The sequence below is a fragment of the Lepidochelys kempii genome, unplaced genomic scaffold (assembly GCF_965140285.1).
Source record: "Lepidochelys kempii isolate rLepKem1 unplaced genomic scaffold, rLepKem1.hap1 scaffold_29, whole genome shotgun sequence".
NCBI lineage: Eukaryota > Metazoa > Chordata > Testudines > Cheloniidae > Lepidochelys > Lepidochelys kempii.
The window spans coordinates 309,328-323,494 of NW_027621931.1; the positions used below are offsets into that span (position 1 = coordinate 309,328).

The 14,167-nt window shown below is 53.6% G+C and overlaps 1 protein-coding gene across 1 annotated transcript; it reads right to left on the reverse strand.

The window, feature by feature from the left end:
* Positions 1–612: 612 nt before the first annotated feature.
* On the reverse strand, positions 613–6,698 carry LOC144930026 (uncharacterized). The gene is made up of 4 exons (XM_078851065.1): positions 6,657–6,698; positions 5,502–5,628; positions 2,273–2,386; positions 613–1,862 (listed from the first exon to the last, which is right to left on the reverse strand). Exons 1-4 carry the CDS (start codon positions 6,696–6,698, stop codon positions 613–615), a joined length of 1,533 nt encoding a protein of 510 aa, XP_078707191.1.
* Positions 6,699–14,167: the final 7,469 nt, after the last annotated feature.

Here is a 14,167-nt window from a genome sequence, read left to right on the forward strand (position 1 = left end):
GGAAAATGGGAGTAAAAATATCTGCCTTCAGGAAAACCTGAAGCAACAGCACTCTGATGAACTGTGACAACTGGGAATGAAACAATATGTTCCTGGTGGGGGAACTTGATGACTAACAATTGTTTTTAAATGGGGGAACAGTATAACTGTGATGCTCAGGGTTTGTTTAGACTAGGAAAAGTGATGGAGTTTAGGTCAGGTCAAGGGGAAAGCTAATGCCAACCACTGCACCTCGGCTGCATCTGCACGACAACTGTAATTGTCTTTTAACACCAAGATCACTAACTTAAGCAGCCAACGCCATGTACAGTCCTAGTGGATGTATGGCACGGGTAGTTTTTGCCTCAGTGTAGCTTGTTGGGAACAAACCTCTCTCCCCCACCTGGAGCTGATGAACATTCCTGGCTGGAGGGACACACGCTCCTTCGACTCAAAAGGAAAGGAGTTGATAGAAAACATCACAGGACTGACCCCAAAGAAGGGTGAGCTGCAAAAAGCAGAAGCAGGCAACTCATCTGGGGGAGCTGAGTAACCACGGTGAAGATGGGGCACAGATCACTAAGTGGGAATTAGCAAATGTGATTTAAAAGAAAAAAATACCTTTGGCCAGCCCTAGTCAAGGCATTTGTTACAGATCACTCCCATGTGGATTTTCTGATGTCTAATAAGGGTTGAGCTCCGATTGAAGCTTCTCCCACACTCAGAGCATGTGTAGGGCCTCTCTCCGGTGTGCGTTCTCTGATGTGTGATTAGGGTAGAGCTCTGATTGAAGCTTTTCCCGCACTCAGAGCACGTGTAGGGCCTCTCTCCTGTGTGGATTCGCTGATGTGTGATAAGGGCTGAGCTTTGATTGAAGTGTTTGCCACACTCACGGCATCCATAAGGTTTCTCACCCATATGGATTCGCCGATGTATGATAAGGTATGAGCTCCGATTGAAGCGTTTCCCACACTCAGAGCATCCATAAGGCTTCTCACCTGTGTGGATTCTTCTATGTGTGGTCAGTACAGAGCTCCGATTAAAGCTTTTCCCGCACTCAGAGCACATGTAGGGGGTCTCTCCTGTGTGCGTTCTCTGATGTGTGATTAGGGTAGAGCTGTGATTGAATCTTTTCCCACACTCAGAGCATGTGTAGGGCCTCTCCCCTGTGTGGATTCGCTGATGTGAGAGGAGGGATGAACTGTCAGTGAAGTGCTTCCCACACTCAGGGCATCCATAAGGTTTCTCACCCGTGTGGATTTTCCGATGTGTAATAAGGTGTGAGCTCTGCTTGAAGTGTTTCCCACACTCAGGGCATCCGTAAGGTTTCTCACCCGTGTGGATTTTCCGATGTGTAATAAGTTGTGAGCTCCGCTTGAAGTGTTTCCCACACTCAGGGCATCCGTAAGGTTTCTCACTCGTGTGGATTTTCCGATGTGTAATAAGGTTTGAGCTCTGCTTGAAGTGTTTCCCACACTCAGGGCATCCATAAGGTTTCTCACCCGTGTGGATTCTCTTATGTGCAATGAGATGCGAGCTCTGCTTGAAGCATTTCCCACACACACAGCATGCGTAAGGTTTCTCACCCGTGTGGATTCTCTGATGTGTGAGAAGGTCCGAGCTCCCTTTGAAGCTTTTCCCACACTCGAGGCATGTGTACCGTGTTCCTTCAAAGTTCATTCTCTCACGTGTAATAAGGTCTGACTGGCTACCGAAGTTTTCCTCTGGCCTCTGCTGACTCTCACAGGCTTTTGTTTTTTCTGGGCGTGCACAGCTCCCAGAATCATTCCCTTTGGACCTTCCTGACAACATCCCATGGGCTTCTACTCGCTCAGCGTCTTCCTGCTGGGGTTCCTCCTCGTTTTCACTCACCATCCCAACACCTGACGGGAGACCGAGAGAATCCAGACGTAAGTCTCTGCCTGCGCCAGAGAGAAAGGAAATCTCAGAGAGAAGAATGGAAAAAGGGATGAAGGAACGAAAACATGTACAGGACAGATCAAACCTATCAGGAGCTGATTTTCCCTTCAACCTTCCCCAGAGGAGAGAAAGGAAGGGATCAGTTCTGGGTCCGTATCTCAGAAGAAATCTCAGGGGACAGCGAGATTGGGGAGGGACCTGCTGCCAGTTCTCAGTCAGGATAGGTGGGAAGCCATGAGTGACCTCTGCCTAACGATTCCACATCTGCAGGGAACAATCCTGAACTTGGAGAGCTCACAAGCTCTTTGTAGGGCATCCCAAATGTTTCCTGTATTCACCGACAGTTTTGGGGTTGGTTTAACCAATGCCTCACCTATGAAGGCAGCTCTCGGGAGCACTTTTTTCTCAGAACCATGAAGGTCTGGGACGCACGACTCCTCCCCTCGTTCCAGCTGCGAGATCACATCAGTTCTGGAAACTGGAAACCCTGCTCAAGGCAAAGAAAACAAGGGAGGTCAGTGGAATTTGTGGGATACTTGTCACAAAGAATATTCCATGCTTTTAAACCCAGCTCACTTTTAAGTAGTAACGTCCCAAGGCCGGCTTCCTTGGCTCAAAGTGCCAGGAGATGATTATTATAAATCATATTCATTACCTTACTGCCTAAGGGCCAACTAACAGTGGGTCCTCATTTTGCTTGGCACAGTACAAACCGAGAAGCGTTGATGGCCCGTGTCCTGAAGAAGTTACAATCTAAATAGACAAGGCAGACACACAATGGGGGAAGGGGTAGAACCCACCAGCAGAGTGAACTCCGTGAAGGCAGAGTGACAGATCTAATCAACACAGGCCTAGATCTTGAGACTATCGGATTTAATGTTACAACCAGGGCCAGTGTTTTCCGGAAATTGTCGCTAGGACTGCATTTTTTCCCAAAATTACTCTTTGTTTCTGGAATCACCGTTAATATCCGGAATTGCTGATCAGAGGGTGGGTGGGGCATGCAGGGTCACAATCCCCCAGATTTCTCCCTGGAGACACCCGTCTCCTCCCCAGGGCACAGGCTGGCTGCGGTTGAGACTTGCTGCCAATTTCTTCCCTCCTCATACAAGTCTGGGATCGGCAGTGGGACGCCAGGCTCTCTCATCATGCTGCAGAGAGGACGGCACTCACAGCTGCTCGCGGCCGTGTCCACAGCACCTCTCCCCTGCTCATCTCCCTGCACACAGCTGGTTCATGCCCCGTCTCTCCAGCGCACAGCTGGCTCTAGGCTCTCAATGCCCAGTATCTGAGCCCCACCGCCCCCACACAGCCGGCTCCTGTCCCCTCCCCCCAAGGCACTTTCAGGCTTTAAAGGATTAAATATTGCTCACGTTTGTCAATTACTCTCTTTTCATTGCCTGCAAACTCTTGCCCTAATTATGACTGTTATCTGTATATCTAAGCCAGCCCTTGAAAGCATGAATTCTTCACAGACTATGATGCCGAGATGCGCCACATGATACCAGGAAGGGCTGCGGGATGGGTTTCCTGTGCAAGCTGGTATCGCTACAGGGTGATGAATGCCAGATCTCAAGGCTGGTTATGCAGAGCTCCACCTTTTGAAGCTTTACCCAACGCAGAAAGGGGTAGTGACGGATTTCCCCTCATTCAGAAGACTGAAGACGACAGACTTTTGGGGGATAAACAGCTGAGTTTGAGCTGACTGAGGGGGGTCTTTCTGGGCTACAAACTCACAGGACCTGATAACCACCAGGAGGTAACCCTTTAACAAAGGTTTTAATGCACTTTGGAACCGATCAGGGATTCGCATGAGGACTGCTGAGGGAATGAAGGTAAACACGCATTTGGATGCTCTTCTTCTTTTATGAGAACGGGAACAGGAAGGGCAGGGATATCACTGAATGCACGATCTCAGCAGGACTAGGTGTCAGGATAGCACCATATTGCAGCCCATTGAAAAACAAAATCCCAACTACACATATAAAATGATGGGCTCTAAATGAGCTGTTTCCACTCAACAGAGGGATCTTGGAGTCACTGGGCACAGTTTTCTGAAAACATCAACACAGTGTGCCATGGCAGGCAAAAAGCAAAGAGAATGTTGGGAATCATTCTGAAATGGATAGATAAGAAGACAGAAAATATCCTATCGCCTCTATATAAACCCATGGTACACCCACATCTCGAATACTGCCTGCAGATGTGGTTGCCCCATCTCAAAAAAAGATATATTGGAATTGGAAAAGGTTCAGAAAAGGGCAACCCAAATGATTACAGGTATGAAACTCTTCTGTACGGGGAAAGATTAAAAAGACCGGGACTATTCAGCTTGGAAAAGAGACAAAGGGGGGATATGAGAGAGGTCTATAAAATCAAAACTGCCGTGGAGAAAGTAAATAAGGACGTGTGATTTACTCCTTCTCATAACACAAGGACTAGGAATCACCCAATCAAATTAATAGGCAGCAGGTTTATAAGAAACAAAAGGAAGTATTTCTTCACACAATGCACAGTCAACCTGGGGAACTCCTTGCCAGAGGACGTTGTGAAGGCCAAGATTATAATAGGGTTACAAAAAAAAAACAAAAAACACCATGAGAAATCTATTGAGGACAGGTCCGTGAATGGTTATTAGCCAGGATGGGCAGGGATGGTGTCCCTAACTTCTGTTTGTCATAAGCTGTGAATGGGTGACAGGAGATGAATCACTTCATGATTCCCTGTTCTGTTCATTCCCTCTGGGACACCCGGCGCTGGTCACTGTTGGAAGACAGGACACTGGGCTAGATGGACCTTTGGTCTGTCCCAGTGTGGCCATTCTTAAATACCAGGGAACCTAGTGAGTCCAGTGCAATGGGAGGGAGTAGGAAAATCCCTGGGTGTGGAGAACACTGGGAAATTAGAAACTATCATTCAGAAGCAACAGACTCTAAATAGTCTAGAAAAGCAGAATGTGAAAAATAAGAATCGGGGTCATGTGACTTCAGGAATGAGGGACTCAAAAAACCAAGTCTGCAGAGAAGGTAGATTGTGGCTAGTGCACATGCGGATGGGGGAGCAACTCTCCAGGTCTCAAGGATTTTCACCAGCAACCGAGGCCATTGTCCCATGCACGGGGCAATCCGGAGCAGTGAGGAGTTGTGTCATCTGTAATCCTGGCTGAGTTTCAATGTTCTGCTGCTGGAGCTCCCTTGTCTGGATTCCCCCAGCCAGCATTCAAGGTCTGTGTGATCAGTAACCCTGGACCAGCCCATCTGACCCCAGCAGCCTGCTTCTTACACGCCAAGCACATTCTGGTCTGGGTGGAGAAGGCTCAGGGTTTGAGAGAAGGCCAGGGGTAGGAAGCTTCTGTTCGTTATGCTGGACCTAACCCCCATTTTTACTTGTGCAAACAGGAGATATTTGACACTGTGCGATTCTGCTCCTGTGCTCTCTTCCCACAGCGTTCAGCAGCAGGGGAGGGTCTCTGGTCGTGTGTGTGTCACTGGCATGCTGGGGTGATGCTGGAACAGGACAGAGCAGAGGTGGCATTGTGGGGGTGGCGTGAACCTCATCACTTCCGTTCCCCTTCCAAGAACCGAGGGGACAGGAACCCTTACCCAGCGAGGTCACAGTCTCATAGGTCTCCTGCATGACGTCTCCGTAGAGGGCTCTCTGAGTGGGGTCCAGCAGAGCCCACTCTTCCCTGGTGAAATGCACAGCTACCTCCTCGAAGGTCACCGGCCCCTGAAAGAGCCAGAGTCCCACACTCAGGACCTGCTGCCCCACTCACAGCCCCACTATTCGTGGGGGAGAGGAGACAATCAAACGGAAACTCTGGGTGGACTGCAGCCAAGAGAATCCCACCCCCACCCCACTCAGAGCACCCAGGAAATACCAGGGTGAGGGGGCGAAGAGACACCCCTCCTCTCTCCCAGCAGATCCATCACACACCTACTAGCCACAGACTGATACCGGAGATGCTGCCCCGAGCAGGGTCTAGGGAGAGATCTCTTGTAGGAAGCCCAACACCCTCCTCCTTGTGAAAAGAAAAGGAGGACTTGTGGCACCTTAGAGACTATCCAATTTATTTGAGCATAAGCTTTCGTGAGCTACAGCTCACTTCATCCGATGCAAACTGTGGAAAGTGTAGAAGAGCTTTTTATATACACACAAATCATGAAAAAAATACCTCCTCCCACCCCACTCTCCTGCTGATAATAGCTTATCTAAAGTGATCACTCTCCTTACAATGTGTATGATAATCAAGGTGGCCCATTTCCAGCACAAATCCAGGGTTTAACAAGAACGTCGGGGGGATGGGGGGGCAGGAAAAAACAAGGGGAAATAGGTTACCTTGCATAATGACTTAGCCACTCCTAGAGCTGGATATGAAGCAGGGGAATCTCCCCTAAGCCTGACTGGTGGCTTCCCCCTTCGTATTTCAAGGCACCCACTGGTTAGTTGGGTCAGGCTCCAGCACTACGAGTCTGGTCCTTTTTCCCAGCCCCATCTAGGTAGGTTATTTTCTGTTCACCAGATTGGAGCATTTCCACCTCCGAACCTCATGGGTCTCTTCCTAGAATCTAGGCCACTTATTAAACAACTCCCAGCAGGTCTGCCACCCCCTGGCCTCCTCCCTTTCTCCACCCTGTGCATTTCCTGCCCCACTCCAACCTCCAAACCAGACGGTGCAAACCTTCCCCTCTCCTGTGTATTTCCTGTCCCTCTCCCTCCTGCAGGAACAGATCAGAACCCCCCACAATAATCCCTACCTGAGCTGGCTCCTCTGCAGCCATGTCGCTGCCTTGTCCCATGGGAGGACGGGATGAACCGGAAAGAAACATGAGCGTCGTTCTGCAACCTGGCCGGGCAAGAAGGGCTGTTGTAGAAGTTTAGGAACGGGCATTAGTTCATTTCACATCACGCTTCCCCCGGGCTCTTTCCCTGCAGAGCGAGATCCGAGATTCTGCCGTGCTGAGAAAATGCTCAATCTCTGGATTACAGCAGAGACCTGGGCCCTCCTGCCAGGCTAGGCCCACAGACACACTTTTAACCTCCTTTCTCCCTCCCGCATCCCAAAACAAAGTCTCTGAACGCAATCCCAGAAAAAAGCAGAACCAAAGGAGTCCCTTTCGAGGATTCCCTCTGACACTGACCCCATGACAGCCACACCCCAGCAGGAGGGACATGGAGTCAGGAACTGGGTTTTCCTCTGTCTGATCCTCGTCTCGTCCACAGGAAAGTGATTCTCCCCACAGTGCAGTAATACATCTGTCTGGGCAGATGAGGGAGCTGGAAATCTCTTTCAAAACTCTTATCCCACGGACCCTGTCAGTCTCTCTCTCTCCTTTTCCCTGTGCCCTCTCCATGCCTGTCTGCTCAGAAACTCTCATTCCTGGGTTGTTTGCTCCCCCATGGCTGGATTTGCTCCTGCAGATGGCAGGAGAAATGGGGTGGGGGGCTGTTACTGTAGAGTCATTTTATAGTCCTTCACTGCCTGCCTGGGATTTCCCCATTGTCTGCCTAGGACCCCCACCTGCCCTCCACCAGGATCTGCCAGGCCATTTGCCTGGGACCCCCTCCTCCGGCCAGCAGGACCCCCTGACGCTTTACAGGAGGACCCCTCACTCTGCGGCAGGGACCGCCCCACCACAGCTCTGTGCACTGGGCATGGCAATGGTCCCAGGAGCCAGCTGGGCAATCCCAGACAGAGCCCCTGGCACAGCACCAGGCAGCGTCTAATCCCCTGCCCCACCTGCCCAAGAGACTCCCACCCCCACTGGTCTGCAGCCAACAGGCCCCCAGCCATACCCACCTCCAGGACCCATAGCCTTAGGGCTGGGCACATCAGAACTACTCCCCGAAACCCCAAACCCTCCAGAACCCACCAACCTGACTAGGGTCCCCCCTGCCCAGCCACCCAGAGGCCTCCCCCTACCACAATGCCCCTTCAGCTCCCGCTGCAATCTCCCCACACAGACACCTGCCCCCCCCCCCAGCAACAGTGTTCCCTCACAGTGTCTGACAAGTGGATAGAAAGTTATCACCACCCCCTGCTGGCCAGTCACACAGGCAGAGGGAGCCCGGGGGGACGCCTCTTTAACAGGAGAAGGGAAGCCATGGAGGGCCAAAATAAGTAAGACATTTCCATACTCTGTCACTAGCAAATAATGGCCACCGTGGATCCACCCCAGAGTTGGCTACAGCTTTGCACTGCGGGAAGCCCCCCCTCACGGAGACCCTTTGTCATGGGGTTTGGGATACTTCTGGACCACGCTGCACTCAGAGGAACCTCCTCATCCCGTGCCAGCTGGAGAAAAGAAAAGGGTCCAGCCAACTCTCCTGTTACCAACTGGGAACCACCCATCCCCCAAACAGGGGGAGGCCCCTGGCTTTGATGGGTATTGAGTATATGGCTAGTCTCTTTTATCAGCAAACATTTTTAACAGAGAGAAAGGAGGGAACAAATGATTCTCAAAGGAGAAGGAAAGATGATCATTGTTGCAGGGGGGTTAATTTCCCAACCAGGATGGAGAAGGACTCAGGGCGACAGGTTCCCCCCAAGGAAGGAGAAGTTGCTGGGATTTAGAGACATGGGGAACAGCCCCTAACCCAAGAGGATTTTTAATTGACATTTGATCATGACATCGTAAGAGGGAAACCTGAGATTTGTGATCAGTGTTCAGAAATGAAAGAGAAAGGGTGGAAATCTGAGGGATTTTGGATCCATTTATGGAAATTATAGAGAGGAAAGTGGAAAATGAGAGGGATTTTATATCAGTTGTTGATAGGAGGTAAAAGCTGAGTGTATTTCCCACCACTATTTGGTCAATGAATAGAGTGGAAATGGGCAACGTTGGCAAACGTTTGAGATCCATATTCAGGAATCTGAGAAACGGTGTAAATCTGAGATTTTCGTCGTAATTTATAATTACAGAGACAGGGAAAGCTCTCAGGGGCATATTCAATTAGAAGTAGACAACTAGAGTAAAAGTGGGGCAAACGTTGAGGGTATTTTTGAGGAATCTTTGAGACGTACAGAGAAAACGTGTCACAAACTACGCAACTGAGAACATGGGATAAACGCCAAGACCGGGGGGGCTTTTATGTGGCTATTAAAGAACTAGCTGGAAAAGGGGGGACCGTTTGTGATATAAAATCCAGCCTGTCCAATCCATAAACAGAAAGTGATGGTCCCCCCCCCACGGCCCCCGTTCACCTGGGCAGCAGGGAGCCCTCTGAGGGGCTGACTGAAGGGGGCAGGGAGGGGGCGGCAGTGGGGGATGGGCAGGTAGGGGGCAGAGAGTCACTTTCCTGCCCCCCGCGCCCAGCGCTTCCCCACCGGGGTCTCCCACTCACCGGAGCACGGGGGGGTTAATGACGGGCCCCACCCCGCACAGACCCCGGAGGGGAGCCGCAGCTGCTCCTCCTACAGATCCGACACGAGGCAGCGCCTCGTCTGCTCCAGGCCCCGCCCCCAGACGCTGCCACGCCCCCGGTCTGCTTCAGGCCCCGCCCCCCGACGCTGCCCCGCCCCCGGTCTGCTCCAGGCCCCGCCCCCAGGCGCTGCCCCGCCCCCGGTCTGCTCCAGACCCCGCCCCCAGGCGCTGCCTCGTGTCGGGTCTCTTGGAGGAGCAGCTCCGGGGTCTCTGCTGGGGGGGCCCTTCATTAACCCCCCCGTGCCCGGCCGGGGGGGGCTTTCTCCAGCTGGGACCAGCCCCGGCTCTGCCCGCCCCCGACCCGGTGAGTGGGAGACCCCGCGGGGGGGGGAGCGCTGGTGGGGGGGCAGGAAAGTGACTCTCTGCCCCCGGCACGGCTGGGATTGGGGGGGGCAGAGACTGGGGCCCGGCGGGCGGGGTCCCTTGGGGGGTGTTGGGGGGAGAAGCCGGAGTTGCGGGGGGTGGGGGTTGAATTGTCTCTGTGCAGACAGGAAATTCCCGGGGGGGAAGTGGGGGGCGGCGGGGGAGTTAATTGGATCCCCTCTCCCCCCACGGGCACAAATGCCCCCCAGTTTTCCCCTTTTCCCTCTCGGTAGCTCCCACCTGGTTGTAAACTCCCCCCACCCCCCCATTGATCCGCTCTCTGATCTCCCCTGATCCCCCCCCCGTCTCTCCCTCCTCCTCACATGTCCATTGAAACTCCCCTCCCGTGGGGGGGGGCGGGATTTCCTTCCCCCCGTTTTATCCGCAGCGATTTGTCCCGGTGTCGGTGGGAAGTTGGAGCCCGGAGCCATCCCCCAACCTGGCTGCCCCGGCGTGGGGGTGGGAGGAGACGCCGGGTCTCTGCCGGGGCGGGGAAGGGAGGGGACGTGTCCCCCATGGGCTGCCCCCGATCCCGGCTTCCCAGTCCCACTTGATGCCCCCAACTCCGCACCGTTGCCCCCAGCCCCCACCTGCCCCCACCTGCCCATCCCCCACTACCGCCCCCTCCCCTCCCCCAGGGAGCCCTCCAGCTCCCCCCCCCCCGGCCCCCTTCAGTCAGCCCCTCAGAGGGCTCCCTGCTGCCCAGGTGACCGGGGCCGGGGGGACGACGACGATCACTCTCTGTTTATGTTTTGGACAGGCTGGATTTGATATGACAAACGGTCCCCCCTTTTCCAGCTAGTTCTTTAATAGCCACATAAAAGCCCCCCCGGTCTTGGCGTTTATCCCATGTTCTCAGTTGCGTAGTTTGTGACACGTTTTCTCTGTACGTCTCAAAGATTGATAAAAAAGTTTGCCCCACTTTTACTCTCGTTGTCTACTTCTAATTGAATATGCCCCTGAGAGCTTTCCCTGTCTCCGTAATTATAAATTACGACGAAAATCTCAGATTTACACCTTTTTTCAGATTCCTGAATATGGATCTAAAACGTTTGCCAATGTTGCCCATTTCTATTCATTGACCAAATAGTGGTGGGAAATACACTCAGCTTTTACCTCTGTGACAAAGTGGGACTGTTCTTAATGTTCTTAATGTTTCCTCTGAATAGTGTGGGGGTGCCTCAGTTTCCCCTAGGCAGTTCTTAAGTATCTAGGTGGTGCGATAAGGGTGTATGATCATTGCAGAGCCCTAGAGGGCATGTGTGTGCAGGAGTCTGGACACAGAGAATGGCCGACACCCTGTTTCCTGGCCACTGATGGCCTGGGCCCTTCCTCCCTGCAAGGTGAGAGCTAAAGGGTTGGAGAACAAAGGAATCCGGTGACCTCCTGGCCCGGGAAAGGAACCAAGCCCAGAGGAGGAGGGGCTGGAGGGAGATGGAGTGAAGTGCAGACGTGGTTGTCTGGCTCACTGCCCCCCACAAAATGGCCCCAGCTGAGGGGTCCTGTTCTCTGCACCTGCAAGCTCTGTTTTAGACCATGTTCCTGTCATCTAATAAACCTCTGTTTTACTGGCTGGCTGAGAGTCCCGTCTGACTGCGGAGTTGGGGGGCAGGACCCTCTGGCTTCCCCAGGAGCCCTGCCTGAGCGGACTCGCTGTGGGAAGGGCATGGAGGGGCAGAGGATGCTGAATGGTCCGAGGTCAGACCCAGGAAGGTGGAAGCTGGGTGAGCTGTGTGTCCTGAAGACAGGCTGCTCACAGAAAGGCGACTGCCCCAGAGTACTTCCTGGCTTCATGGGGAGCAGTTCCAGAGCATCGCCCAGGGACTCCGTGACAACTGGTGTCAGCGGTGGGATGTACTGCACCCCGTGGACGGCACTTCCTGCAGAAAGTGACTGGGGAGCAGTAAAATGAAGGGGGATTGACGGGGACCAGACGTGCTGAAGATTCAGAGAGAGACAGTTTCAGGGGGCGGTTAACTCCTGGAAGTGTGTGACCAGAGAGAAGGACTTTTGCAGTAACAGGGTTCCCCTGGGGACTGCAGCGAGCGGTCCCAGGGACGGAGGAGTCTGCCGCTCGACCCTGACAAAGAGGGGGTGATCTCGAGAAGGGCTGGCACACTAGGGGTTCTCCCTGGAAACCGTGGGGAGCTGAGAGCACACAGGCCTGTGAGTCCACAACTTGGGAAGGGCGGAGCGAGGGCCTGTCACCGTCTCCTGAAGAAGGACATTGTAACCCTGTGCAGAAAGAGAGGGTTGAGCGTTGGAAAGTTCACCAAAGCACAGTTAATCGTGCAGCTGGAGGAGGATGACCGCTCTAAGGGACAGATTCCTGACCCGAAATGGGGCTATAGCAGGATCTGGGAGCAGCTGGAGTGGTGGCCAGGCATCGCCAAGACTCCTGTCCCCGACCAGACGAGGGTCTTCACGATCGGGTTCCCCATCCGGGGATCGGAGTCGGACAGGATTGGAGCTGAGTCCGAGAGAGCAAGAGGACCGTGAGAGACAGTGAGAGCCCGAGAAAGAGCTGCAGAAGCAGCAGCAGCAGCATGAACTGGTGATGGGGGAGTGGAGAGGCCTAGGGGACCCCCCAGGGGTGAGTGGGGATAGACCCCGGGGGGCCAGTTCTGCAGGGAACCTCGAGACTAAATTGCTGCCCCTGGTTAAGGAGCGGGGGATGTGGATGCCCACCTCACTGCCTTTGAGCAGGCTGGAGATTTGAACCGGGGGACCCTGCGGAAAAGCCCCGGTGTCTAGCTCCCTTGCTGGGTCCCAAGGCCATAGACTCCGTCAGCCAGATGGGTGGGGAGGTGGACAGGCTCCCACTTCTGGTCCCAACCTATATGTCTGTGTGGAGTTTCCTTGGGCCAGGCCCCTCGGACCTCCAGTGGGAGCAGAAGGTGATGGTGAATGGGGAGACATTCCTGGGGTGGCGAGATCCTGGGACAGAGAGAACTGGTGTCAGGCCCTGGGTGGTGCAGCCTCAGAGGCTGAGGGGCTGTGTGAGCTGGGTGAGGGTCCCAGGGACGAAGCCCCTCGCCCTGCCTATAGCCCAGATCCCTGTGCAGACCCAGGAGGGGTGGGGCTGGCTGGTCGTTAGGGTTCTCCAGGACACCAGCTGCAAGACCCTGTTATGGGGTGACTGTGTCTCTTTGGGACAGGATCCAGGCCTTACTCCTGTAACTGCCAAGGGTTTGAATCCGGGGAACCAATCGGTGGAGAGGGAAATGGTCAGTGCAAATGCAGATGACCTGGCTGGCAGCAGGGAGGAGCAGCTAGGCTCAAGCTATCTGCCTGACTTTAACCAGACCCCTGGAGTTGGGTGGGACAGAGAGATGCTCCCCGCCCCCCTTGCACACCGGAGAGGGGGCTCACGCTGGCTCTGATGCTGTGAGGAAAGCAGCGAGCTCGCTGCCTACCCTCACTGGGACAGCAAGGGCAGTGCTGAGCAAGGGGGGAGCTGAGACCCCAGCTGAGTGGGGGGAGACACAGGCAGGGCAGGGGATCTGTGGGGAGTGGCAAGGTGCTAGGTAAGGAAAGTCTGGATGAGCCTAGGCAGCCTTGTGAGCTGATGGCTGTGTCTCGTCAGCAGGGTGGGAAGTCGAGGAGAGTGGAAGAAGAGTGTCCCTGGACCTTACCTGTTAGCTGGGTGGAGAATTGGGACAGTGAAGGAAACGTACCTGTGTCTGTCAGGGGTATTGACTTGCCTTTGGAGGGAGCTACCCTGATCTCCAAGCAGTTGTCTGTGACCAGCCTTGTGTGCTGGGACAAGGGGAGAGAGGTCCCAAGCTGGGTGTCTGGGAAAGAAGAAAGTGTGTCCGGCTCTTCTTTGTCTGTGGAGCAGACAGAAGGGGCCTTTCAGCCTGTAATGGTTGAGGGTCATGCAGTTGTCTCATAGCTGGTTCTGGATTCAGCTAAAGCCCAGGAAGGGAAGGGTCCTAAGTTTGTGTCTGCTCGGGAGAATAGCCCTGTAACTAGGTCGCATCCAGTTAGGGTCTATGTAAAATCCCAGAGACGAGACAATTCTGGTGCTTGTATTTTGCCTGTTGCTAGTGTGTTGTTGGAAAGGGTGTAGCAACTCTGTCTAATCAGGGTGAGATCCTAGCCAGGGCACAAGGAGAGCAGGAAGGTGATGTGATTGTGTTACCTACTGAGGGTGTGGAAACCGGTAGCAAGAAGGAAAAGATTCCTGAACTTGTGTGTGGCAAAGGGAAGGAGAATGCTTCTGACCTTTTCTCTAGGGAGTCTGTAAGTTTGCCTGAAAGGGGATTGTGTAGGAATCCGCCGGATGGGCCAGAGGTGATTCTGGATGTAAGGGAGACCCAGAAAGAGTCTGTTGTTGCTCAGGAAAGTGTTCCTCTAGAGCAAGCCCTCGGTGAAGAGGGTAAGGGCAGAATTTCTGGGAGGGGTGAATTGTTGCATAGAAAAGCCCTAGGGAAAGGAATCCTCATGGAGTCTTTGCAAGCAGTTTACTGCCACTGAAG